General features: G+C 67.2%; 3 protein-coding genes across 4 annotated transcripts; 2 read left to right on the top strand and 1 right to left on the bottom strand.

The window, feature by feature from the left end:
• Window positions 1–489: 489 nt before the first annotated feature.
• On the top strand, window positions 490–11855 carry TNKS1BP1 (tankyrase 1 binding protein 1). The gene is given in 14 exon segments (XM_075755704.1): window positions 490–790; window positions 937–992; window positions 1761–1898; window positions 2102–2747; window positions 3553–3625; window positions 4433–5176; window positions 5178–5705; window positions 6224–8097; window positions 9192–9522; window positions 9778–9910; window positions 10014–10153; window positions 10347–10513; window positions 11136–11201; window positions 11500–11855. Coding segments are annotated over 13 exon segments (4929 nt in total). The 5' UTR covers window positions 490–752; the 3' UTR covers window positions 11197–11201; window positions 11500–11855.
• Window positions 11856–15825: 3970 nt separating this feature from the next.
• APLNR (apelin receptor) lies at window positions 15826–17278 on the top strand. Its single transcript, XM_075755703.1, has one exon. It carries the CDS (start codon window positions 15907–15909, stop codon window positions 17017–17019), a length of 1113 nt encoding a protein of 370 aa, XP_075611818.1. The 5' UTR covers window positions 15826–15906; the 3' UTR covers window positions 17020–17278.
• Window positions 17279–21041: 3763 nt separating this feature from the next.
• Window positions 21042–25520, bottom strand: LRRC55 (leucine rich repeat containing 55). Of its 2 annotated transcripts, XM_075753105.1 has the most exons (4): window positions 25243–25520; window positions 23797–24693; window positions 23483–23718; window positions 21042–21934 (listed from the first exon to the last, which is right to left on the bottom strand). In XM_075753105.1, exons 2-3 carry the CDS (start codon window positions 24413–24415, stop codon window positions 23483–23485), a joined length of 855 nt encoding a protein of 284 aa, XP_075609220.1. In that variant the 5' UTR covers window positions 24416–24693; window positions 25243–25520; the 3' UTR covers window positions 21042–21934. The 2 variants fall into 2 exon arrangements, with proteins under 2 accessions (XP_075609220.1, XP_075609219.1); XM_075753104.1 differs by lacking the exon at window positions 21042–21934 and having other exon boundaries at window positions 22205–23718; window positions 25243–25412.
• Between the last annotated feature and the right edge of the window lie 888 nt (window positions 25521–26408).

The raw sequence follows: 26408 nt of genomic DNA, 5'->3' as shown, positions 1-26408 counted from the left end.
TGGGGCGGGTGTCTGTGGGGCGGGCAGGACCCGGTTGTATGGCCGGGTAACCCCCCCCCCCCCCCCCATCCTGTCGGCGTTGCACCGCCAACACCCCAACAGTCAGGCAGCGGCGGGAGCCCCTCTAGCGCCCTCTCTATGGTAAACCCAGCGGCGGGATGGGCGGGGCACGGCGCCTCTCTAGCCGCTTCTCTCAGTGGTCCTCCCGGCCACGCGGCGGCGAGGCCGCTCTGGCCCGTCGTTCTCGTTGGTTGGCGGGGAGGGGCGTGGCCGGCGGTGGGAGGGGGGCGGGCGCGCGCTCATGAATATGCAGCAGCAGCGGTGGCGGCAGCGGGTGAGCGGGGGGTCGCTCCGCCGGGCCGGGCCTACGGGAAACCGGGATTTAAACACCCCACCGGGTACGTTGTGCCCGCCGGGGGGCCGAAGCCGCGGAGTTCCGCGGCTTCGGCCCCCCGGCGGGCACAACGTACCCGGTACTTTCCCCCCCCCCCACCCTTCCCCAAAATCGAGCGGGGGGCTCCGTTGCCACGGCGACGGGCCTAGGCCCGCTGGTTGCGGCCTACCCACCTACTCGAGCTGGGGCTTCGTTGTCGGGGTAACGGGAGTAGGCCCCGCCGGAGGAAGACTTTTTTTGGGAGGGTGGATATATATCCGCACACACGGGACGGACCCGTATCCCGGGGCGGGGAGCGGGGCCTCGTCACCGTCCCGGGGCTGCCAAGGGGTTGGGAAACGGGCCCGATGGTTTCCAGATGTGGGTTGGGGCGGTCGTGACGCCGGTTCCCCCGTGGAAGGGGGGTGGAGGGGGAGGTCTGGGGGGGGTGGGGGGTGCGGTGGGGCGGTGGACCCCGGCGGGGCAGGAGGGAGCGAGGCGGGGAGGGGAGGGGAGGGCAGGGCCGGGAGGAGGCACCGAGCGGGTTTTTCCTGTCCCCGCAGCCCCGGTGAGTCACGGGAGCGGCAGCGGCGGCGGCAGCGTGAGACCCGTGGGGACGGTAACCCCCCCCTTCCCCTCCTTCCCGCCCGCCCTGCGCCCCCCACCCGTGTCCCCGACCCACTCCGGCCATGAGGCTGCCGTGGGGAAGGTGAGCGGGCACCCCGCGGCCCCTGCGCCGGCGTGGCGGAGGCTGGGGTGTGTGTCCGGGGGTGCTCCCGGCCCCATGGGGCTCGGGGGGGGGCCCGGCCGGCACCTCTGGGGCTGCTGGTGGCTGACCCACCCTGCGGGACTCGGCGTGGGGCCGGGGGCGGGCGGGCTGAGGGGGTTACTGGGGCAAACTGGGGGGCGGCCCGGTGTTTGGAGGGGGTTGGCACAGGTCGGTGGGGGTGACGTGTGCGCGTTGGGGCGCCGGCACAGGCTAACGCAGGGATGGTACAGGTAAATGAGGAACCGCGCCGTGCTTGGGGGGTTCGTGGTGTGCGGTACGCAGTCTGGGGTACATCAGCGTGAGGGGGTACAGGCAGAGGGGAGGGGCTGACGCGGGGTCTGGGGTTGCTGTGCTGTGCCCTGTCGGTGCAGACAAGCTGGGGACGGTGTACAAAGGGTGGTACTGGCCGAGAGAGGGTTGGCAGCACGATAGCGGTTTGGCACGCTGTCCCGGTGTCGGCACAGGTGGACGCAAGGGTTTGGCGCGGGGCCGGGAGGTTGGTACCATGGCGCAGCGTGGCTGGAGGAGGCGGCTGCCTGCCGCTGAGTCCCTCCAGCCTCGGAGCTGGGGCGAAGGCACGCTCCCTGAAACGCTTCTCCCTCCTTCCTCTCTTCCCAGGGGCTGACCCTGTGCTGCATCCGCTGAGCCCCGGTTTCGCCATGGCCTCCCAGCCGCAGCCCCTGCGCCCCGCCTTGCCCTGCGCCTCTGCTGCAGGCGCCGGGGGGGCTGGGCTGGCGGCCGGCAGCCCCGAGAAAGGTCTGTCCCCACGGGGGTGGGAGAAATGGGGGTCGAGGCACTTGCCAGTTTGGTCTGGCTGGGAAAGGCCACCTGGGGATGCCAGGCTGGTGCCCCAGATCTGTTCTCGGCCCGGTGCGCTCCGCTGGCCTTCCCTGGGGAGCCCGGTGGGGCCGTGGTGCTCCTCCAACATGGTGTTTCTCCTCTCCGTGCTTCTCTCGCAGGCAACGCTCGCCCCAAGCCGCCCGTCCGGCCCAAACCCCGGGTGCTGCCCAAGCCGGCCCTGCCCGCCAAGCCCTCCCTGCCGCACCCCCCACCGGGGCTGCGGCACCCTCGTCCGGAGCTGCCCTCCGCCGAGAAGATGAACCGCCTGGCAGGGCCGCAGCCCTACGGCGGGGGCAACTCGGGAGGGCCCCTCAGGCGCCCCTCCTTCACCCTCAAGTCAGCCGAGACCCCCAATGGGAAGGGGCTCCCGTCCCCTCCGGTCACAGCCGCTGAGGACCCGGGTTCGGCCCATGCCGAGGAGGTGCCCCCCGCTCCGCCGACCCCCTCTCGCAAAGGCCTGGCTCCCTTCAAGGTGACGCCGGTGCCAGTGGCGACCAAACCGGAGCGATTTCCAGGCACCACCGTGGAAGAGATCCTGGCCAAAATGGACAGCAGGGAGGGCCCGGGGAGCCCGGACCGAGCCCGGCTCTCGCCCTTTTGCCCCGATCCCTCCTCTCGCTTCGGCTCCAAGACCTTCACCGCCTTCCGGAGGCGCCCCAGCGGGGAGGCCGATGGAGCCCCCCCCGGCGAAGCCCGCCAGACACCCCAACCTGCGGTGGGCGAGCTGGGGACGGGGGATGATGGACGCCCGATTGCCGAGACGAGGTGAGGGGCCGGGGACTGACCGGGGGGGGGGTGTGTGTGAGAGGCTGCGGGGCCGGGGGACGTTGCTCCGAGCCGTCCCGGGGACGGGAATAACGGAGTTGAGGTCTGGTTGCCGGCACGAGGCCGGTGCTCCTCCTGAGCAGGCAGCGCCTTGAGCTGCCTCCGTGGGAAGGCCGGGGCAGCCGCTGCAGCGCCGGGCGGTTTGTTCAGACCGCAGGAACGGGCTGTCCCGGTTGAAGAGCTGCCTGCGCGCCTGCAGCCCCCGAGGGCTGGGAAGCCAGCCAGCCAGCCGGCCGTCCCGAGGCTGGGAATAACGGGGAGGGGGTCGCTCCCCCTGGGAAATGCTCCCTTGTTCCCACCCTTTCTATTTTTTTTCCTGCCGGGCCGTGCCAAGGCGAAGGGAGCGGGCAGATCTGTGGCACTCCTGGCCGCAGGATGTCCTGGGTGAGAGCCAGGGCTTGGCCCCGCTCCCGAAAGCTGGGCACCTCTGGGAGAGCGAGACGGGGGCTATTTTAAACCAGAGTGTGAGAAACTCACTCTGCAAAAGGCTGAAAACTTTCCGGAAAGGGGATTGCAGCTGATTTGCTTCCCTCCCCTCTGCTGTCAAAACCCTGCTCATAATTCGGTGCTGGTTTTGGGTACGGCTTGCAGCGATTGAAGGGCCTCTTGTGGTTCGCCCGACTCCATCCTGCTGCGGCCAGCGCGGGTGGTTTGGGGCTGGGAGGCGCCTGGGCGGGTGGTGGGAGAGCAGAGCGGAGAGGCGCACGGGGGGAATTCACCCTCCTTCCCCGTCTCTCTCCGGCAGCGGCTCTCCCCCAGCCGGCCCGAGCTGTGCCGGGGACCCCCGCGGACGCCGGAGGCCGCCTTCCCCCCCTGACGTGAGTTCTCGCCTCGCCCTCCCACGCCGCGGCGGCTCCGCTCCTGGGCTCTCTCCTTCGGGGCTCTCCTGTCTCCTCCGGGGCTCCCTCTCTGCGGGGTGCGTGTCTCTCCTTTCTCCTCGGGGTGCTGACCGCCCCTGCCTCCGGGGAAGCCGGGTGCCCCTCGCCCTGGGTGCCAGGGTGCGGGGCCAGGCTTTCGGAGGGGGTGGCGTGTGCCAGCTCCGGTGCCGAGGCGTGGGCAGGGAGCAGCCGTGAGTCACCAGCCGGGGTTTGGTGACCCGGCAGGTATGTGGCAGGGCAGGCCCTTTTGGGCTCCCCGCCAGCCCCTCTCTCCCCCGCGCTCCGGGCGCTGACCGGGCCGCCGGGCCACGGTGACAGCGGGGTGGCAGCCCAGGGGTCACCGCGGTGAGGGGGACTGACCCCGGCGGTGCTGGCAGGGGGTGACCAGCCCCACAGCGGGTGGGGGGGTCTGGGCTGGGGGGTGGTTTTACTTCCTCCTGCTTTGTTTCTTCCTCTCCATCTGTCTCCGCGCTGCGGAGGGGCTCGAGGGGGGCAGCAGCGGGGGCTCGGGGCAGTGCCGTGCCCTGCCCGGCAGGGCCGGGGGCCGCTGGGAGCCGCCCGGGCTGACTCACGCAGGAAGCAGCCTGGCGCTGCAGGAAGCGTGGGCACCTCCTGCTTCGGGTTTGGGGAGGAGAGGGGGTGCCGGTGGGTGGGACCCTCGCTGGAGAGGGGGGCTGAGGTTTGGGGGGCGGGTGGCGCCTGGGAGGTTCCTCTCGAGTGACGTGACGCCCCCGGCTCTTCCCACAGCTCTCCTCTCACCAGCCGGGCGCCCTCGGACCCCCTGGCTCCCCACGGTCCCCCGCCTGCCCGGCCCCAGGAGCTCCTTTCCAGCCCGCCGAGCCCTCCACCTCGGCCCCCGGCTCTCCCGATGCCCCCCCAGAGCTCCCGGCCCCCGGCTCCCCCACGCTGGCCCCCGGCTCCCCCGAATCCCCCGCTCGGCCTCTGGCCGAGGTCTCGGCCACCTCCATCCAGGCCCCGGGAGCTCCCTCCTCCACAGCCGAGCCGCGGCTCGGTGTCTCCCGCTCCCCCGGCTCTCCCCACACTCCCGGAGAGGGATCCCCCAATACTGCCAGCCCCCCCGGCACTCCCGAACTGCCCCCCAGAGTCACCTGTCCCCCCGGCTCTCCTGAGGCCGCCGCTGAGTACCCGTCCCCCCCCAGCCCACCCCCCGAGCTCCCTGCTAAAGCCTCCCGTCCCCCAGGCTCCCCAGAGGGACCTGACGACTCCCCGGTGTCCCCACAGTCCCCCGAGAGTCCCGATTTCAGCCCCCCTCCCCCTTCCAGGGACTCGGGGCTCCGTCGTGCCTCGGAGGGGGTGCTGCGGCCCCCGGCCGCGGGGCAGGGCATGGGGGAGCTGGGGGGCTCGCTGAGCGCCCTGCCCCGTCCTGGGGACCTGCCTCCAGAGCTGGCCCTGGGCAGTGAGTCCGGCTGGAGCCTTTCACAGTCGTTTGAGTGGACGTTCCCCTCGCGGGGGGCTCGGCGACTGGCGTCCCCCCCCCCAGTCCCCCATCCGGGAGACGGCCGACTCGGGGCTGTCTGAGGAGGGCGAGTCGGATGGAGAGGGACTGGCCCCCGGCCCCCCGCACCCCCCGGGTGACAGCGGCTCTGAAGGGCACAGCCCCACGGTGGCTGGCAGCCGGGGAGTGGAGGGGGCTCCGTGTCCTGGGGGCCCCGTGGCCCAGCGAGAGGCTGAGGGCTCGGTGGAGGAGGAGGAGGAGGAGGAGGAAGGGGAGGCAGAGCAGGGCCCCGCCGTGCCGCTCTCCCCTCTCTGCGTGACGGAGCCTGAGCCCCCCGCCCAGCCCGGCCTCCTCGAGGCTGCCCCACCGGATCCGGCCGACCCAGCCTGGGAGCCGGCGAGCGGCTGCCCGGTGAGCCTGCAGGGCCCCGGCGGGCCGGGCCGGGCCGAAGGAGCCGCGAGGGGCCCCGATCCCCACGCTGACCCGGGCTGGCTGACCGAGCTGCTGGCGTCGCCCCGGGCCTGCGCCACGGGGCATGGCTCTCCGGACGCGGAGGGGCCGCAGGTAAGGGGGTGCGGGTGGCTCTGCGGCGGCAAGGGCTGACTGGTGCCGGGCTGCCGGGCGGGGGTGGCCGGGCTCCTCTGGGCAGGACACGGGGCGGGCTGGGTGGCAGTGCCGTGAGGCCCAGAGGGCCGGGGTGCAGCCGCAGGCGGGGCCTGCAGGGAGCCATGGCCGGCCAGCTGGGCACCGTGGCCGTCCTCCGGCGGCTGCTGGCCGGTCTGGAGTCGCAGGACGAGCTGGGGGGGTGCCGGGCTGGGAAGGGCCCTGGGCAGGCGTGGCCGCTGTGAGTACACCGGCAGCTCCTGGCCCGCAGAAATGGCCTTGCGGCGTGGGGAGGGGAGGGCAGGCGGTGGGATCTGGGCCCCCCTCGGGATGGGACCCTGCTTGTGCCGAGTCCCCCAGGCATCCGAGGGTATTTCCCCCTCTCTTTCCCTCTCCGACTCTCTCCTCTGCTGCGGGGTCTGCTGGGACCACGACCGCCTTTAACCCCCCTCTCCCCTCTTCTCGCCCTCTTCCCCCAGGACCTGCTCGGCTGGTCGCGGAAGGACCTGTGCAGTGAATTTGGCATTGGCAGAGCTCACCAGGCCAGCACCTTTGACTGGACCCATGAGGCCGTGGCCAGGGAGAGAGACTGGCCTGGTGAGATGGAGCAGGACCGGGAATTCAGGACCAAATCAAGCTGGGATGGCACTCACAGCGTCAGGGATGGGGACCAGCAGGATGGGCCCTTCGGCACAGCCAGGAAGGACTGGGGCAGCGATTACAAAGGGACAGAGCTGATGGAGGAAACGAGACTGGGCTGCAGCGACTGGCCCAAATCCCACGGCGTGGGGGAAAGCTGCCTGCAGGATCGAGACTTCGGTGCCGGCAAACCCAAGTGGGGCACGGGCTACGGCTTGGAGAGCGTGGGCAGCAGGGAGGAGATCGGCTCCGGGAAGGCTGACTGGAGCAACAGCTACGGCGTGGAACACGGCCAGCAGCGGGATGAGGAGCCGAGCTCCAGGCAGCCCAGCTGGGCTGGCAGGTACGGCTCCGGGGACCCGGAGAGCCAGGACGGGGAGATCGCGCCCGTGTGGGCTGGCGAATATGGCACCAGCGATGCGGAGATGAAGGACCGGGAGCTCGCCCCAGACTGGGCCAGTAAATACAGCAGCAGGGATGCTGAGGCCAAGGACAAGGATTTTACGCTGGGCTGGGCTGGCAGATCCAGCACTGGGGACACTGGGACCCCAGACAAGGAGTTCAGCCCCAGCAGGCCAGCCTGGGACAGCAAGTACAGCGCCAGGGACATGGAGAGCCAGGACCGGGAGTTCAGCCCCAGCAGACCAGCTTGGAGTGGTGAGTACAGCACCCAAGACATGGAGAGCCAGGACCGGGAGTTCAGCCCCAGCAGGCCAGCCGCGGCTGGTGAGTACAGCACCAGGGACGTGGAGAGCCAGGACCGGGAGTTCAGCCCCAGCAGGCCGGCCTGGGATGACAAATACAGCACCAGGGATGTGGAGAGCCAGGACTGTGAGTTCAGCCCCAGCAGGCCGGCCTGGGCCAGCGAGTACAGCAGCAGAGAGATGGAGACCCAGGACAGCGGGTTCAAACCCAGCAGACCAGCATGGGACGACGAGTACAGCACCAGGGACGTGGAGAGCCAGGACCGTGAGTTCAGGCCCAGCAGACCGGCCTGGGCCAGCGAGTACAGCTCTACGAACACTGAAAAGGAAGAAAGAGAGTTTAGTCCTGGCCGGCTGAGCTGGGCTGGTGAGTGCAGCATTGGCCAAACCGAGCTGGTCGATGCTTTTGGCGTCAGGAAAGATGACTTGCCTGGCTCCCGTGCCCCTGATCCCCCGGCCCAGCAGCCCGGCTGGGGCAGCACCGACCGGCAGGAGCGCGGTACCACTGACAGCAGGGACTGGGCTGAAGAGCTTGGAGGAGCCGAGCGCCACAACCAGTTTGGCATCATCGGGACAGAGCGGGTGCCAGATCCCTCCAGCGCCGGAGCGTCATCAGATGGCTCGATGTCCTGGGCTGCTGGAATGAGGTCCGGCAGCCTGCAGGAGCCGCTGGCAGACTGGCACAGGGATCTCTCCTTCAGCAGCTCGGATGCCGCCAGCTGCCTGGGTGCTGGTGATGCCGGCGGGGTTGGACTGGGCCAGCCGGCCTGGGGCCAGGGCCTGGGCAGCCTGCCTGCCCCGGGCAGCTCTGCCCGACCCCGGGAGGCTGAGGTGGAAGAGCCAGGCTGGAGCCAGGACCTCGATGCAGCCGGCTGGAGCACGGAGCTGTGCGACGCCGAGGCCAAGCGCCGGGAGTGGGCTAGCGCATTTGGTGCCCGCTGCGCAGCCCGGAGCCGGGACTTCGGCACTGGGGAGCAGAGCCCGGGAGATGACGCCGGCTCGGCGGACGGGTAAGGAGGGTGCTGGCGGTGGCAGCGTGGCCCTGGGGAGGGATCTGTCCCCCTCGGGTGCCTGTGCCGTCCTGTGGCGGGGACTTCCGATGCTGTGGGCCTTGTGCTGGCGTTCTGCCGTGCCTCACTTGTAGCTGAGGGTCCTGTTGCCTCTGGCCCCGGGCTGCCGGAGCTCCTCTTCCCCAGCCTCCACGTTTCCCCGTGGAGCCTCCCGCCCCGCAACTGGAGCGGGAGCTTTTCAAGGGACTGGGTTTCAACTTGTCCCGGCAGGATCTGCTGTCTTGAGCTGATCCGGAAGGGGACGATGCCTTCGGGGCTTCTTGTTCCAGTGTCCCTCCAACATGGGGAGCCATGCATCAAGTTCGAGGGGTGCTGGTATTCCCTTGTCCCCCCAAAAAAAGTGGCAGAATTAGCCCCGTGCCATTATTGCTTTGCCTGGATGTGGGAACCCTGATTTCGGCCAAACTTACGGAGCTGGGGATTCCCAAAATGATAAATTCCCTTAAGCTGCCTGAAAATAAGGATCCCAGGAGGAGGGAAGCAAAAGCCCCGCGGGCCTCGGGAAGGGCTCAGCCTGATCGACCCGCATGGGGCAGCGGGGAGCCCCCACCCCGAGAGCCACGCAGTTTCCTGCTGCCAGTGCCTGCCTGCACCCTGGCTGGCCCTGATCCTCTTCCTCCTGCCCCGTGGGGCCCCTTGGTCACCTAGTGTCCCCCTGGCCACCTCCTGGGGGCTGGTGAAGCTGTTGGGTGGTCTGACCCCTTCCTCTGCCCCAAGGGGGAGAGCTGGCCTGAGTCCCCTATGAGTCTGGCAGCCTCCTCGCCCTCCCCAGACCTCAAATTCTGCCCCAGCCTTTGGGAAGGGGCTTTGGGAGAACTTCCCAGAGGTGCAACCCCCTTGGTGTGAGATCCTGGGAGGGGGGGGAGAGTCCTGGACACCTGGGTCCTGTCCTGACTTCACTGGAGCAGCATTTGGCTCTCCCTGTGCCTCAGTTTCCCCTGCAGGCTGATGGAGGTGAGGTTCGGGGCAGGGGAAGCACTTGTGTTAGCTGGACCTGGAAGAACTGTGGGTCTCATCTTTGTCTCCCCGAGCAGAAGCATCTGTCCCTCGGACCCCAGCCCATCGATGGGCGGTGCTCTGGCTGACTCCCCAGCTGTGGAGCCCCCCCGGAGCGAGCCGCCCAGCCCCACCGAGGAGGAGAGAGACCTCCCTGAGCTGGCCGCTGCCCCACGGAGCCCCAGGGCCTCCCCTCCACTGCCAGAGGCTGCTGGTGCGACCCTGTCGGACTCAGAGAGCGAAGAATCCCCCTCGGACCACCCGGATGGGAAGAGACCACCGAGCTGGGAGGAGAAGAGGCTCTCCCTGGGCACCCCGCAGCCCGAGGGACCCACGGACCACACCGGGCAGGAGTTCACCTTCCTGGAGGTGAGTGGGGAGGGGGCGGCTTCCAGCCCCCTCATACGGCCCGGGAGTGCCCGGCCATCACAGAGATGCTTGTCTGGGGGCCTTGTTCCTGTCCCCCTCCGGGGATGGGGGCTTTACCCTCCGGCCCTAGCCTCCCCCGAGGGACAGGCTGCGGATTCAGGGCTGTTGGGGGGTCTGCGGGCCCACTGGGTGGGTGGAGTGGGGGTCCCAGGGCTCCCCGGTGCTGGGCACTGAGCTGTCCCCATGGCTCTGCAGGACACGGAGGTCCTGGACAGCAGCGTGTACCGCAGCAAGGCCAACCTGGGCCGCAAGCGCAGGCACCGGGCGCCGGCCCTCCGCCCCGGGGCCACCTCGGAGGGGGACAGCTGGATCTTCCGGGACTCCACAGGTGAGAGCCCGTGGGACGGTGACAAGAGGAGAGGGACCACGGGGCCACCTGTCCTCAGCAGAGGTGTCTGACGGTGATGCTGTCCCCCGTGTCCTCCCTGCAGAGCCCCGTCCAGCTCGCCCAGCAGCGTCCTCCGACGAGGAGGCAGTGGAAGAGCCCAAGAGCCGGCGGGTGCGAGCGTCCCCATCGGGCAAGGGGGTGAAGGTGCCGCTCTTCCCCGGCCTCAACACATCCGCCCTGAAGGTGGGCGAGCGGGCTGACGCCTCCTGCCAGGTGGAAGGGAGGATTTAAGGAGGGGAGGGGAAACTGAGGCAGATCGGGACTTGGGGAGTGGGCCAAAGGCAGGCAGCGCAGGGAAGGAGGGGGAGGAGGCGGTGGGAGGATTTGGGAGGGGGCAGAGCGCTGGGCCAGCCTGACTTCACTCCTCTGTGCCCAGGCCAAGCTGAGGGGACGGAACCGCTCGGCCGAGGAGGGGGCACCACCGGGGGACGGCAAGGCAGCCCCCCCCAGGGACCCCCATGTGCAGCGCTCCAAGTCCTGCAAGATCCCCGGCCTGAGTGGGAAACCCCTGGCGCTGCCCCCCAAGCCGGAGAAGTCCTCAGGGTGAGTTGGGGGACGTGGACCCTCGTGGGGAGGCGAAGGCTGTGCCTTGGGGCCTGGGCAGTGACGGAGGTGGAAAGGGGGGCTTGGGGGTGCGTGCAGGCCTGGGGACAGATGAGCCCGATGCTGAGGGTGCGGGGAAGATGCTGAACAGGGCGAGGTGTTGGGGGGCCGTTACCCTGTTCTGTGCCCCACTGGAGCAGCACTGAGGGTGGGTTTTTCTAGAGGCACAGGGGTTTTGGGGTGCTTTAGAGGTGTAAAGGGGTATTGAGGGGTGCTGGGGCTCTCCGGGCGCGTACCTCTGGCGTTGGCAGGCGGCAGGGCCGGGCCCTTGCCAGGCGGGAGCTGGGCGCGGGGGGAGGCTTTGCTGGGCCCGGCTTTCGTTGCCTGGGGAGCCGCTGCTCCACCCTAAACAGTGCTTGGGACGCAGCCCTTAAAGCCCGAGCCAACGCGGCAGCTGCCTGCCTGCCTGCCTGCCTGCCCTGCCTGCCCCTGCCCGGCCGTGGCCCCCTGGGAGCCGAGATCAGCCAGGGGCCCCTCTTGGCTGTGCCCCCAGGGGGTCGGTCTGGGTCCCCGGGGGTGTTTTGGGGGCGTTTTGTGCTGATGCGGTGCCAACACCTCCCAGGTCTGACGGCTCCCCCCCCCACTGGCTGCAGGCACTGAAGCTGAAAAAGAAGAAACCTTGAGCGGGGTGAGCGCGGGAGCTGGGGGGATGCTGGGGGACCCCGGACCCTCCCAGTGCCCAGGCAGGGCGTAGCCGGGGCCTCCCCCTCCCTGTGCTGGGGCTGTGTGTCCGGGGGGGCTGGAGGGGGATGTGCAGGGATGGGGTGGCCCGGGGGGGAGTGTGTCCCCATGTCTCTGGGCTCTGCGCTGCCGGGAGGGGCAGCACCCTCCTGCCTGCTCCGGGCAGGGACCCCCCGGGCTGGGTTGCCCCTGGGGCTGGTGCTCCTGCGGGGTCCTCACCGCCCGCTCCCCGCTGTCTCTTCCAGACTCGCTCTCCTGCCAGCGCGTCCCCAGAGGCCGATGGCTGCTGTCTCCAGGATCAGGCCTGTCCCCTCCTGTGGTGGGACACACACACACACACAGACACACACACACACATATCTATGCACTTTGTACGATGCTCGAGGGTCCCCGACCCCTCCCCTCACTTCCTCCCCCCTCCTGGGCCCATGGGCCTCCCCCAGCGCTCCCCTTCCCCTTGGTCCCCGTGTCCCAGGGGCTGGGGGGCAGCGAGCCCCCTCCCTTCCCCTCGCCCCCTGCCCTTGTATCACCCTCAGACAAAGAGCAGCAGGTCAGGATTTTGGTGCCACTCGGACCGGACAATAAAACTTCCTTGGTTGGTTGGGGGTCCCCCGGCTCTTCTCTCGGCCCCGGGCAGGGGTGGGGGCCCCGTTGGGCAGGGGGGACGCTGGCGCGGGGGCTGCCACCAGGAGGAGCTCTCTGCCCGCGCCTGCGGCTGGGTGTCCCCGCCTCGGCCTGCGTGGGGCACCCGTGGGTGCTGCCTGGCTGGGGGGGGCGGGCAGAAATACCCCCCCACGGCTGCACCCCGAGGCCCCGTGGGTGCCGGCGCAGGGACAGTGTGTGCAGCTGGGCACACGCGTGTGCAGCTGTGGGTGTGCTTCCACGTGCAGCAGCTGCAGACCCCCTTGCACGGGCCCACGCAGGCGTCCGCCCACCCCACTGGTGACGTGCCCACGCTCCTCCTCACGGCACTGCGCCCCGTACCTACCCACACTCCCTCCCCAGCATCCCTCTGCAGAAGCAGCCGGTTGCACACTTGCCTCAGTCGTGCACCAACTCCTGCACAGGCAGCTGAGCACACACGTGTGTGCATGCCTGCTCCTGCGTGCAAACTGGCTGCGCACGCCCACCCTGGCACCGAACAGCGCCCTCCTGCCCGTTCCCTGCCCCCCCACTGCTGGGGGCTGGGGGCTGGGTGTCGGGGTCACCCCCAGGAAGAGTGGGGACAGATCCCACCCCAGCCCCGCACCTTCCGGCACGCCGAGCGGCTCGACCTCTCTCGGGCCACCGTGGAGCCGGCGAAGGGAGGCGAGCGCAGGCCCCGGGGATGGCGGCGGCTGCGGCACGACCACGAGCCTGGGCGGTGGCGGAAGGGGGATCCCCATCCCTGCGGCCTGGCTGGCGCTCAAACCTCCAAAGGAGAAGCGCTGCCGGCAGGCGCCGTGTGCGTCCCTCCCGCCTTGGTGAGCCGAGCTGCCGCCGCGGCCGCTCCTGGGCACGTGCCCCTGCCAGACCTGGCCGTGCCCCCCCGCCATGGGGACCCCAAGGTTGATTTTTCCTGGCAGAACCTAACGGAAAGGGGATCCAGAGGGAGAGATGTAGCCGAGGAGTTGTTGTTTCCCTGGTAGGATGTGAGTAACGCCAACCGACTTCAGAGGAAGTGGCCAAATCCCACCTGGCGGCAAAGCCCAAGGCTGCCCTTCCCGGCAAAGAGTGCCCGGGCAGTGCTGGTGGCTCAGCCCCACGTCCGGACCCCCTGCAGGGGCTCCCGCCCCACCGGCACCCGGGAGGCTGCACAGGGGGACCAGGGGACAGAGCGGGGACGGTCACTGCTCCCGGCAGACGCTCTCCCCTGTCCCCCGTGGAGCAGCCCCTGTTTGGGGGTGGCCTTTGTGCCAGGCCTGGTGTGTGCCGCATGGATGCGAGCTGAGGAACCCGGCAGACGCTCGATGGGCTCGACTTGCCCCCGGCAAAGCTTTGTGCAGTGAGTTGGTCTGAGGGCTCCTGCTCGCCCCAGCCCTCGGCTCGACCTGGAGCTACAGCGAGAGCTCAGCCGCCTCCCTCCCTCCCTCCCGGCGTGTCCCGGGGTGCTGCTGCCCCGGGGTGCTGCTCCCCCCCGCTGCCTGTGCGGGGACGGCCACGCGCCTGGCTCTGCGCTGCCATCCTGGTGGAGCCGCTGGCTGCCGGGATTCCTTCCCTGGGGACGAGGAGTGAGGGTCCCCCAGCCTCTCGCTGCTCTCCGGTCTGGGGCTGCGGGTGCTCCCTGCCGGGCTGGGCGCCCCAAGCCCCCCTAGCCCCCTCCCCGCACCCCCAGCCACATTCCTGCTGCCTAACGGCGTTATGGCGTTACAGATAACGGTGTTACAGATAACAGTGTTCGTTATCAGCCCCGCCACCCCCACCGGTGATAACACCCTGCCGCTGCTCCCCTCAGCTTCGGGGCCCTTCGCCCCGGCCCTGGCCACCAACCCACCCCCCGGGGCTCCAGCAAACCCCACCCGGGGGGGTCCAGCCCACCGGAGGAGGCTGCGCGTGGGTGAGCCCAGAGCCGGGGACCACGCTGGCACCCCGGGGTGGCACCGAGGAGTGTGCACGAGCAGAGCTGTCCCCACTGCTGGGGCAGCGAGGAGGCCACTGGGGCCCTTCACCCCCCCCCCGCCCCGGCGTTGCCGGCAGCTTTTTGGCAAGGCATCGGCTTGGCGGGGCTGGAAAGGGTTACCTGTTCTCCTGCGCTACCCACAGGAGACAGAAATAGCCGAGATCGTTATTAATAGTGATCTTCGTTACCCGGCTGGAACATCTCCCTTTGTAGCAGATACCAAGGGTCTAATTAACATTTCTTTTATTTCCCTATTTTATTCCATTTATTAGCTAATAGGCTTAAATAACGTCTTCAGCAGGCTCGGTTTGCGTGTGGGGGGTCCGTCCCTTTTTTAAACAAACTTCGGGTTTTCACTTAAATCAGCAGCCGTCACATTTAGGTGTCGATTTTTAGCAGCTTTTTATTTTAACTCTTCAAAGACCTGTTGGCCCGAGCACCGAACCTGCAGGGTGAACCCGTGCCTTCCCGAGGGACTGTCCCCGTCACTGCAATAGTTTATTATTTATTTATTAATATTATTTATTATTCGCTATCCCCAGCTGATCGAGCCCTGGTTCCTTCTCCCAGGCTGATGGCTTTGGGTCCCCTTGGGCTTCCGCCCGCACCCCCAATTTCCCAGCCCCTCTCCCTCCCCTACCGCTCCAGGATTTTCTGACTTTGGAGACACCTCTGAGCTGCCCCCCTCCATTTCACCGCCTTTCTTTGCACCACTTTGCTGGGAAAAGGGACCCGCTGTGCCGGCGGGGGGGGTCGCCGGGGGTTTTGCCCTCCCTGTGGTTCCTCCACCCCAGCGGCGCTTGGGTTTTAGCCTTTAGCCTTCCCGTTTTTGCAGCCCGTTCCTCTCGTGATTTACCTTTTCTGACAGCGAAAGGCTCCTCTGCTCCTCCGGCTCCTGGCCCTGCCCAAGCCCCCCCCCAGCTCTTCCCGGCCTCCCGGGGAAATCGCGGCTTTTCAGACTTTACTTTTTGCAAAGTCCCACTCGGCTTCTCCAGTGCTTTTCCCCAAAACCGTAACCACGAGTGTTCAGCCCCCGTGGGACAGCCCCGTCCCGCGGCTCGGCTGTGCCCTCCCACGCCAGGGAGCTCCCCCCTCCTCCTGCTCCCTCCGAACAGTTTATTTTTGGGGTGGGGGTGATTTTTCTTCTTTGTTGGCTCGGCTGAAGGCGTCGCTGCGTTTGGCTCCTTTACCGGCCAGCAAAGCCCGCGCAGAGCCGGGATGCAGCGAGGGCTCTGCAGCCCCGTCTGGTCCTTCAGCAGACGATGCCTGAAAATGGTCTTTTTGCAGAGCGGGGGGGAATCCCGGAGCTCCCCCTCCTCAGATTTTTGGTAAATGCATAAAGGTCTCCCCAGCATGTCACACTCGAAACAGGGCCCTGGCAATTTGGGACCCTCTCAGTGCCACGACTGTTTGCAAAATGCAAAACCCTGGAAGCAAAATGTAAAATCCCAAGTGCCAAACGCCAAATGCCAAACGCCAAATGCAACATTCCAACGGCCAAACGCCCCCCCCAAGAGCAACACCCTGCTGCAAAACGCCCAGTGCAACGCTCCGAACGCAAAATGCGAAACCTGAAGTGCAACACCCCGAAGCAAAACGCCGACTGCAGCACCCCAGAGGTGAAATCCCAAATGTGAATTTGGACTTGCAGGGTGCTGGGTGCACGCCCGGCCCTCGCGCCCCCCCTGCCCTGCCGGGGCTGCTCCCCCAAGCCGCAGCACCGAACCCGGTGACCGAAATCCCCGGGGAGGCAGCTGCCCTGCGGGGGGGCCGGGGGGTCGTCTCAGGGGATGGCGCTTTGACACTTGGGTGAGAGCTTGGTAAAACCCCCCGGGAAGGAGCCAGATGGAGGGTGGAGGGGGAGCTGTGAAATTTCCCACGGGGGCTCCCCCCATCCGGCTGTCCGTCCCGGCTGTCCCATCAAGGAGGAGGGCGGAGGAGGAGGAGGAAGGGGAGGTAACGCGGTGGGATTCGTTGGGCCGGGCTCAGAGGGCCGGAGGAGATCGGTGAGCCCGGGATGAGCTGAGCTGAGCTGAGCCCAGCGGCCGGCGGCATGGAGGAGGCGACGGACGCCTATGCCTACGGGGAGAACGAGACGGAGTGCGAGTACACTGAGTGGGGCCCCTCGCTGTCCCTGCTGCCCGCCATCTACCTGCTGGTCTTCCTGCTGGGCACGGCGGGCAACGGGCTGGTCCTCTGGACCGTCTTCAAGGGCGGCCGGGACCGCCGGCGCTCGGCTGACACCTTCATCGCCAACCTGGCCGCCGCCGACCTCACCTTCGTGGCCACCCTGCCGCTGTGGGCCGCCTACGCCTGGCTGGGCTACCACTGGCCCTTCGGCACGGCCGCCTGCAAGGTCAGCAGCTACCTGGTCTTTGTCAACATGTACGCCAGCGTCTTCTGCCTGACGGGGCTGAGCTTTGACCGCTACCTGGCCATCGTCCGGCCCCTGGCCACTGCCAAGCTGCGCTCGCGGGTCAGCGGGCTGGTGGCCACGGTGGCCCTGTGGGTGCTGGCGGCTCTGCTGGCCCTGCCGGCCCTGGTGCTGCGGCGGGCGGCCGCCCTCAACGGGGACACCAAGATCACCTGCTACATGGACTACGGGGACCTGGCCGCCCCGGGGACGGAGGGCGCCTGGGAGGTGGGGCTGGGGCTCTCCTCCACCGCCCTGGGCTTCGTGGCCCCCTTCGCCGTCATGCTGACTTGCTACTTCTTCATCGCCCGCACCGTGGCCAGCCACTTCCGCCGGGAGCGGGCCGAGGGGCCCCGCAAGCGCAAGCGCCTCCTCACCATCATCACGGTGCTGGTGGCCGCCTTCGGGGGCTGCTGGCTGCCCTTCCACCTGGTCAAGACCCTCTACGTCCTGATGGACCTGGAGGTGCTGCCGTGGTCCTGCGGCCTCCACGCCTTCCTCAACAACCTCCACCCCTACTGCACCGGCATCGCCTACATCAACAGCTGCCTCAACCCCTTCCTCTACGCCTTCTTCGACCCCCGCTTCCGCCATGCCTGCGCCACCCTCCTCTGCTGCCGGACCCCCGGCCCCGGGACCGAGCGCTCCGCCAGCTACTCCTCGGGGCACAGCCACCCCCCCGGCGGCAAGGGGGGGCCGATCCCGGGGGGCAAGCTGGACCCTGCCACTCAGGAGACGCTGTTTCGTGCCTAGCCCCCCTCTGACCCATCCCTGGTGTCCCCCGAGCTGGTCTCCTTGGGGGGACCCCACCACCTCCTCCTCGCCCCAGAGCCTGGCTTGCTTTGGGGACACCCCCCCCCACTGGAAAGCCCTGCTTGTGGGAAGGGGAAACTGAGGCAGGGGCTGGGCAGACCCTGGGAGGAGCCCCTGGGGGGCTCGGGCAGGGGCAGCTCCCCCGACACCCGCAGGGCTTTGGATTTTGTGACAAATAAATGAATTTTGGTTAAAAAAGGAGCAGGGTGTGTGCAGTTCCCTCTGGGGGCATGGGGGGGGAATGGACTTGGGGGACACGTGGTGTGGAGTGGCATGGAGGGGGTGTGTGGGGGGTACAGGTGGGTTTTAGGGTGTGCGTGACCAGGGGGTGTTGCACGTGTGTGTGCGCGCACTATGGGGTGTCCCTGCACCCCACATCTGCCCATGGCCCCTCCTGGGTACCCCCCCGAGCCCCACAGCCCCCGCTGCAGGCTCGAGCCCGGGGCAGCCTCTCCCCCGTCTCTTCCCCAGCGCACACTTTGGGAAATGCAAAAATTCCCATCCCAACGCATCCGAGCATTGCAGCGCACTGGGATGTGGGTGATTTAACACCAAAAAGTGCGCAGCCCCCCCCCCCGGTGTCCCGCCTGCCCCAGGACCCCCCTCTCAGCGGCTCTGATTGCATCAGGCAGCCGCCCTGTCCCACCAAATCCCATTTTCGGGCTTTTCTGTTCCTTATCTGAGGCCAGAACCAGCCCTGGGTGACTCACCCCCGCGGTGTGAAAACGGGCTGCTGATGCTGTTAAATCCCCAAAACCCGAGGGACGGATGGGGACAAGGCATGGGGGCACCGTTTGGGTTTGGACGGGGTGTGGGGGGGTTTGGTCGCTGGGCAGGACAGCGGCCCACGCTGACCTGGGATTTTGATGAGCCACCAAATGGCTCCTCTCCCATTTCCCTCCCCGGCCCCCGCCGCTTCCTGAGGCTTCGCTCTAAATAAATCTTCCCCCTATTTGTTATTTACATCCTTCATTTACTCGTGATGAACTATCCTGTCTCCTCGGCCTTTGTTCCTGCTTGGAAAGGATGCGGGATCATTACTGGGTTCCTTGGGAAGCTTCCCGTCGGGGGGGGGCTGCGTTAACTTTCCCGCTTGCTGCCACCTTGTTTTGGGAGCCAGCCCAGCCAGAGTCACCCCTCCTCGGGGACCGGCCTTTGTCTTCACGAAGTCAATGGAGGGGCTGGCCGGCGGGGGCTGTGGTTTGGACACACCGCCCCGCGCAGAGGGCTGGGGGCCTGCGGTGGCTCTTTTCACCCCGGTTGGGGGGTTCCCCATGGGTCTGGTTTGGTCTAAGAGTTGGGGGGCTCGGGGGGTGGAAATGCTGCATGTCCTGGAGAGAAACTTGGGGGGAGAAGCATGTTTACATTCAAGGTGCCTTCCAGGCTCACTTGCCCTGCAGAGACCCCTGATATCGCTCATCTGTCCATCCGCCAGTCTGTCCATCCATCAATCCATCTGTCCCTCCCTGCATCCCTCCACCCATCCCTCCCTCCACCCCTCCATCCCTCCCTCCATCCTTCCCTCCCTCCATAACTCCCTCCCTCCTCTCCCCCCTTTCTCTATCCCTCCATCCCACCCTCCATCCCTCTATCCACCTCCTCTTCCATCCCTGCATCTCACTATCCCTCCCTCCACCCCTCCATCCCTCCCTCCCTCCCTCCATCCCACCACCAACCCCAGATAACCCAGCACTAAAAGGGGGTGACGGGGGCCCCGTTGTTCGGCGGGGAGCCGGCGAGGGCAGTTTCCTCCCCGGCACGGTGGCTGGGCGCGGAAACGGCTGCAGGCGCCCTGCCAGCAGAGACGGGAGCCGCCGACTTTCTATCTGCCTCTCGGAGATTTCCCTTTCCCTTCCAGGAGGGAAGTGTTTAGCTGAGGAGTCTCTGGAGGGAAACGCAGGGACACTTCAGAAAAAACCCAAGGCCAGAGCTGGGGGGGAAGGGGCAGCGGGGGCCCGGACCACCCGTCGGAAGGAGATAAGGAAGGTGTTGCCTTCCTGCGGCAGCGCAGTGGGGGAAAAATGAGGAGGGAAGATGGAGCGGGGGACAGCCGAGGACTGCGGGACGGGGGGATGGGGAGCGGGACCCCGCCGAAACTGGAAGCATCCTCGGAAAGCGCTGGGAAGGCTGGGGAGCTGGGGGTGCGCTCCCCCGGGGTGGATTTGGGGACCCTCAAGCCCAAAAAAGCGACGCCTCGGCTTGCCGCAGCCCGCTGCGGGTTCAGGCTCGGCTGGGGGCTGCGGGGCATGGCCAGGTGTCCCCAAACCCTGTGCCGGGGGACGTGGCGCTGGGCAGAAAGGAGGTTGTTCGGTTGGACCCAAAGGGTGTGGGGGGTCCAACGGGGAGACGCGGGGTGAGGGATGGACCAGCACGGCCGGCGGGGACGGGAAGGGGACGGGGACGGGGACAGGAGCCAGCCCCCCCCACGCCCCAGGGAGCCTCCCAGCCCCGAGCTGCTTTTTTTAAGCTACCAAATGGCCAGGCAGGGGGTTGAACCCCCCCCACCCCGCCCGGGGGGGTGCCGAAATAATTTGGCGTGGTGCTAAGCCGGGCCGATGCCCCCGGGCGTCCCCTTTGAAGTGACCTCCTTGTTTGCAGCCCGGCTCTGGGCTGCCTTCACACGTCCCACCCCAAAGCAAACGGAGCGGGGACCCCGCATCCCTGCGCCACGGGTGGGGGGTCCAGCTCCCGTTTGTGCCAGGAAAACGTGGATTTGCCAAAGCCGCGCTTCCTCGCCGCGCAGGGGAGCTTTCGGCAGACCTCGGGGCTCAGAAATAGCCGAGAAAATAGCCATGGGGTGAGAGCTGGCGGCTTTCGGAGAAGGCGACGGAGGGGGCTCATGTCGGGCGTCCCTGCCCCGGTGCGTCCCCACCACGCCACACCCATGGCGACCCCCGAAATTTGGCCCCGACGCCCCGTGGGGGGCCGATTGGCCCTGTGTTAGGAGAAGGAAAAGCTTCGGGTGGAAATGCCAAGCGCTGCGGCTTTGGGAGGCAGAGCTGAGGCTGCGCACGAGGGGCGTTAAGAGAGAGAAATGGGGTGAAATGGATGGAGAGAGTTTGGGTTTTTTCTCTCCCCTGTTTCCAGAGGTTCAAGCACCTTCAGTCGGCCGAGGGGTGAAAGGCTGCGGGCGAGCCGCAGCGTGGGACCCCGAGGGTCCGGTGGTGCCCACCCCCCTGTGCTGGGGAGGGGATGGAGGGGGAGGAACGACGGAGAAGGAGGGGTGGGAAAGGTGGGTGAGGGAAAATTTGGGGGGGTGGGAGAGGTTTGGGAAGGGAGGTGGGGATGGAGCACGTGGAAGGATGGATGGACGGACAGACGGATGGGTGGACGGACGGATGGATGGATGGATGGATGGACAGCTGTTGGGAGGAAGGGTGCACGGATGGAGGGATGGAGGGATGGAGGGGTGTCTGGAAGGATGGACAGACAGATGAAGGCTGCAGGGACGGGTGGGTGGGCGTGGGGGCAGCGGAGGACGAGGGAAGTGCCGGGGTGAGGGGTGACTGCCAACGCCCGGCGGGCTGCCCGGCGCCGAGCGGGCTCGACCCTCTGCTGCACGGCCGGGGGTGGGCAAAGGGGGCTGCCACCGTCCGGCAGTGCCCCCCCGCCCGCTCCCCCAGGGCCGCCCGCGTCGGCCGGACGTGGCACAGCTGCTGCCCGACCTCTCGGCTCCGGCAAGTCGGAATGGCCCCCGCGTCCCCCCCTGCCCGCGCGGCCCTGGGGCGGGAGGGGGGTCCCGGGGAGCGAGGTGACACGGAGGTGACCCGGCTGCCGGCAGCTGGGCCCCGCCGGGGCCGGGAGATGCTGCCGGAGGAATAACAGGAAGCGCCGGGAGGGGAAAAACACGGCTGATGCCTTCTGCAGGTTGTGGGCCACCGCCTTCCCGGCCCCGCCGCCCCGCCACGCGTGTCCCCGTCGCACACGCCTGTGCCCAGCCCCGAGCAGGGCTGCGCTGATGCTCTTTATTGTTAGAGGTTCGGCTCTGAAAAAGTGATCGCCGTTTTACAAAAGTCCGCGGTTATAAAATGTGCTCCGTACAAAGACCGGGGGGATTCGGCTTTTCCCCTTTGTCTTCTCCACCCCCCCGTGCTGGGAGCAGTGTGGAGAGAGGGGGAAAGGGGGAAGGAGAGGGGAAGGGAGGAAAAAGGAAAGGAAAGGAAAGGAAAGGAAAGGAAAGGAAAGGAAAGGAAAGGAAAGGAAAGGAAAGGAAAGGAAAGGAAAGGAAAGGAAAGGAAAGGAAAGGAAAGGAAAGGAAAGGAAAGGAAAGGAAAGGAAAGGAAAGGAAAGGAAAGGAAAGGAAAGGGAGAAACAATACAATAAAAAGACAGAGAAAAGAAGAAAAAGAAAAAGAAAGAAAAAGAAAAAAAAAGAAAAAGAAAAAGAAAAAGAAAGAAAAAGAAAAAGACAAAAAAAAAGAAAAAGAGAAAAGGAAGAAGATGATGGGGATGAGGATGAAGCAAAGGGAAGGAGAAGCCGAGAGGAAGGCAGGGTGGCTGCCTCCACGCCCGGGCGCTCCCGGCTGGCTGCAGGACAGGAGGTGGCCGTGCCGCAGGAACACCCATGGCGGGGCCCGGCACACCCTGGCCTGGCACCAGCACCTGCCGGGCAGATGCTGGCAGAATCCGGCACCCAAAGGCGGGACCCTGCCCTCCCTGCAGCGGGACAGAGCGAAGCGCAAGGGCCAGGCCATTTTTGCTTCGGAAAGAAAGAAAATGGGTCTGGCTGCAGAGCCGGGCGCTGGGGAGGAGTGCTTGCTCTTCCTCCGCTGTCCCCACGGAACGAGGCCAGGACGTGCCAGTGGAAAGATGCGTCTTGTCCTCGGCGTGCAGAGGGTGTGTGGGGGTGCCTCAGGCTTGCCAAAAAGAAAAAAAAAAAGAAAATAAAGAAAAAAGACCCCAAGTGCCCCTTCCCAGGACGCAGCGCTGGGGGACTGCTGCCCTCCTGTGGGTGTGGGGCTGGGGGGGGGGTGTGCAACCTCGCCGTGGGTGCAGCCCTGCCTTCGGTGCGAGCTGGCCGTGGGTCCCACCTGGCCGTGGGTGCAGCCCTGCCTACCGCAGCTCAGGGTGGCCCACGCAGGACACCCGCCTCCCCCCAGCCGGCACAGGACCTGGCGGAGGGCCACGTCCCCACGGGGTCTTACACTGACACCGCCGGCACGGCACCGCGGGTGACGCCGAGTTGTGCCCCCAGCCTTCTGCCTCCACGCTGCTGCCAGGGGTCCCAGCCCCGGGGGATGCTCAGCGATGGGGGTGGCATTGCTGAACCAGCACGTTGCCTCTTTTTTCCCCGTTTTCTCCGGTTTTTTTGGTTGGTTTGGTTTTAAACTGCGCCCACAGCTACACTTTACCTCCATGCAGGGGGAGATATGGTAAGCAAATAAAACAACTCATGGGCAGACCCTTCTTGGGATGCGCCAAGCCCCCCCTCAGCCCCACTCCTGTGCCCGACGCGTGCTGGCCGTAGGACCAGCCATGACGGCGGCTCCCCGGCTGGACAGAGGGGTCATTTGCTTTCTTTTTTGTTTGTTTTTTTTTCTCTTTTTTTTTCTTTTTTTTCTCTTTTTTTTGGCATTCTTTTCACCTCCCAACCTTCCCACATTGGCCAGCAGGGACGAGGCAATGGGGTCCCCTACCGCCGGGCGATGCTCAGTGCCCAGTTCAGCCCCGAACTGGTGCGAGACTTTGGAAGAGAACGGCGAGGACTGAAACACGGCCGGGACAGCCGTCCCCGGGAGATGCTCATTGCTGGGCCTGCTGCCGGGCACGATGGCCCCGGTGCTGTCCCAGCATGGCCCGGTGTCACCGGCAAGGCGCAGGCGTCCCCCGGGTCCCTCCTGCGGGAGCGGTAGTGCCAAACTGGGTGCGGGCACCGGGTCCCCCCACTTTTCGGGGAGGCTGGAGAGTGTGGGCAAGATTCGGGGGGGGGCTCCACCGGTGCTGCTTGTGGGCTGAAAGCGGGGATTTCCTTGGTTTTGCCCTGGGGCGGGTGGCTGGCGTCCCCCAAGGCACACGCACACCGCTTTGGGGGGGTCTCTCTCCCAAGCGGGGGGGGGGGGTGGCTCCCCAGTTGCAGCCACCGACCAGCACCATGTGGAGGCTCCCACGGGACGCCCACGGGACCCTGTGCCGCTGCCTCCACCAGCCCTTGGTGGTGGGAATGGGGGGGGGGGGGCAAGCTCACGGTGCTGGGGCGGGGGGACAATCCTGGAGGGTGCAAAAAGTCCTTGTTTTGGGGCAAAAGGAGGAGGATCCGTCCCCGGGTCTCCCCTGCCACAGCCGGGTCGGCATCTCGAGGGCCACCCTGGCACGGGGGGGCAGCGGGAGGGGATGAGGACAAGGCACAGTCAGGCGTCCCCGCCGGGTTGGCCGCGCCGGGGGGACGTCAGCGACGGCGGCGGTACCTAAACGTCCTCGTCCTCGCTGGCCTTGCTCCAGCGGTGGCAGCAGTTGGCCGTGATGCCCAGCAGGAAGTTGGTGGCCACCGAGGCGATGGAGACGACGAAGCCGACGAAGGCGATGAAGAGATAGTCGTCCAGCGTCAGGGTGAGGTGGCAGGCCTGGAAGCTCTCCTCCGTCAGGGAGAGCAGGGGGGCTCCCGCCACCTCGGGGGGGGCCCGGCACTCGGCCAGCTGCGAATCTGCGGAGCAAGCGGCGTCAGGGCGGCTGTCGGGCCCCCGAGACACGGGGCGGGTGGGGGGGCTCGGGGGGCACCTACCCGACGCGCAGCGCTGGATGCGTCCCCGCAGCCACTTGAGGAAGGGCTCCATGGCGCAGCCGCACACCCAGGGGTTGCCGCCCAGGCGGAGGCCCACCAGCCCCGGCAGCCCCTCCAGGGCGTCGAGGCTGATGGCCGACAGCCCCCCGTAGCTGAGGTCCAGCTCCCGCAGCTGTGCCAGGCCCCGGAAGGCCTGGGGGTGCACCCGCCGCAGGCCGGGGTTGTGGCTGAGGTCGAGGCGCAGCAGCCCGCTGGCCTCCAGGAACATGTCGGCCGCCACCAGGCTGAAGTTGTTGTAGCTGAGGTCGAGGTGCGCCAGGCGGCGGGCGCCCAGGAAGAGCCCGGCCGGCAGAGCCGCCAGCGAGTTGTTGCGCAGGTCGAGGGCCCGCAGCTGGCCGTAGCAGGCCAGGTAGCCCGGCGGGATGCTGGCGATGCGGTTGTGGGCCAGGCTGAGGTTGCCGGTGTCCAGCGGTAGCTCAGGGGGCACCGAGAAGAGCCGCTGCCCGCTGCAGTCCACCGCTTGCCCGCGGCACGTGCACAGCACCGGGCAGCCCGCCCCGGCGCCCGCCGCTACCGCCACCGCCGCCGCTGCCGCCACCAGCCAGGGGCCCAGCAGCATGGCGGGGTGGCGGCGAACCCCCACCCCGTGGGCGCCGGCGGGGAGGCCCGGACCCTCACGGGGCGGCAGGGGCCATCCCGCTGCAGGGAAAGGGCCGCCTGCCCGCTCACGCCGAGGGCTGCCGGCAGTGCTGATCGGGGCCGGGTTCTGAGCTAGCAAAGCGATGCTCTGGCCATCCCGGCGGCATTCGGGGGGCACGCTAAATCCCCCCCTGGGGGCACGGCGGTCTGTGAGTCCCGGGGCACCGGGGGGGCCAGCTTCAGGCTGTTTTCGGCTGCCTGCGAGAAGAGGGGCAGGAGAAAGCCACGCTGGCCACACGCCCTGCTGGGGGGCCGCGGCTCGTGCAGCCTGGGTCGGCAGCGTGGGGCACCTGCACCCTCCCTGTGCCCCCCGCACCGGGGCCACCCCACTCCTCCAAGCTTTCCCCCCAAGGGATTTCTGCCGAAAAAGAGCCCCCCAGGCCTGCTGACCTTGGTCAGCCCATCCCGGCCGGCGATGGGCAGAGCCGGGGGGTGCCTGCTCCCCAGCCCCCCTGCCAGGCCCTGCCGCCACCGACTCAGCCTGGTGCTGGGGACGCCCTCCCCGCCCGGTTCTGCGGGGATAACCCCCTCCCCAGCACCCACCCGGGGTCCCCCCCTCCAGCACAGCATCCCTGTGCCTGGCCTGCTCTTGCCCCCCACCGCCTGGCTATCTTTGCTCCTTCCTCCCTCGCCCATGCCCTCCCAGGCTCCATCCTCTCCCCACCACCCCATCTTACTGGGGTGGGGGACACTGCCGCCCCAGCCACCCCCATTCCCCACAGGCCCCTGACCCCCCGGGGTACTCACGCCGGCCAGGGGATGAGCGGGGCTCAGCTCCCCACGGCCGCTGGGCCTGGGTGGTGAGGTGGGGGTCGCCGGGCAGCCGCCCTCGCCCCGGAGGCCGCCAAGTTGGGAGAGCGGCTCCCGCAGCAGCCGCGGCCAAGGCTGCTGCCGAGCCTGGCAATGGGAGCAGGTCTTTCCCCACCTCCTTCCTCCCCTCCTCCTCCTCGTCCTCCCTTGTCTCTCTCTTTCTCTGTCTCTTTTTTTTTTTTTTCTCTTTTTTTTCCTTGAGGGCCAGATACTGACGTTTCGGTGTCTCTTAGCAACTGCCTCCACATCTCTGAGCAACAGGAGAGCGGGATGCGGAGCCGCCAGAACGATGGAGACGGCGGAGGGTAGAAATGCCCCCACCCCAGGGACACCCCAGCCGGGGGGGGCTCGCACCCAAATGGCCGAGGCATCCGGGTGCGATGGAGCGAGAAGAGGGGTGTCATCCTGCTCCCCCTGCACGGGCTCGGCCGGTCCCCAGCCCTCCCTGCAGCCCCCGGCCCTGGGAAGCATCCCCCGTGGGATGGGGTGAATCAGGGTTTCCCGGGCTCTGAAAACAGAAACAAATTACGTATCGGCAGAGGGGGAAAATAAGGCAGCTGGGATCAAAGCCGGAACGACGTTACCCGACTGTTTTCACCCCAATGCACCCAGGCTGCGGCGACCCGCTGGCCGGGGGGTTGCGGCGGTGGTGGCTGCAGCAGGGACGCCTGCATTTCCATTTAAAAGCCTACCTAAGCCAGCACACAAAACCCCCTCCAGCCAGCTATAAACCGAAATGTGGTTTGGTTTTTGTCTTTTTTTTGTTTCCCCTGCTCGCAGACCTGGAAAATGCCTCAGGTTGACACTGATTGTTTTGCTCCGCTCCAGCTGAAAAATTCTGTTTCCCTTCTTTTGGATGAGGAGAGGATGAAGTGGGTTTTAGCAAGCCACCCTCCTCCCCGTGGCCGGCTTTTTACCATGAAAATGACCCTTTCGGATCAGCAGGATGCCCCTGTTTTGCTCTGGAAATGTTGCAACACCACAGCTATGGCATTTTTGGAACAGAGGCACTTTCAAAACCCAGCCTGCCAGCATTCGGGGTGGGGGGGGTTCCTTGTTTTAATTTTCTCCCCGTTCTCACGGAGTTGCTCCTTTTCCCAGAT

Source organism: Balearica regulorum, chromosome 5, assembly GCF_011004875.1.
Source record: "Balearica regulorum gibbericeps isolate bBalReg1 chromosome 5, bBalReg1.pri, whole genome shotgun sequence".
In the NCBI taxonomy this organism is placed as follows: domain Eukaryota; kingdom Metazoa; phylum Chordata; class Aves; order Gruiformes; family Gruidae; genus Balearica; species Balearica regulorum.
The sequence above is the reverse complement of the archived record's forward strand: the minus strand, read 5'-3'. Positions and strand labels throughout refer to the sequence as shown.

Bases quoted from the DNA above. Each gene is read 5' to 3' on its own strand.
- APLNR (XM_075755703.1), top strand. From the start codon at position 15,907: ATGGAGGAGGCGACGGACGCCTATGCCTACGGGGAGAACGAGACGGAG.
- LRRC55 (XM_075753105.1), bottom strand. From the start codon at position 24,415: ATGCTGCTGGGCCCCTGGCTGGTGGCGGCAGCGGCGGCGGTGGCGGTA. The intron at 23,719-23,796 runs GTAGGTGCCCCC...CTTGCTCCGCAG, and splicing joins CATCCAGCGCTGCGCGTCGG to ATTCGCAGCTGGCCGAGTGC.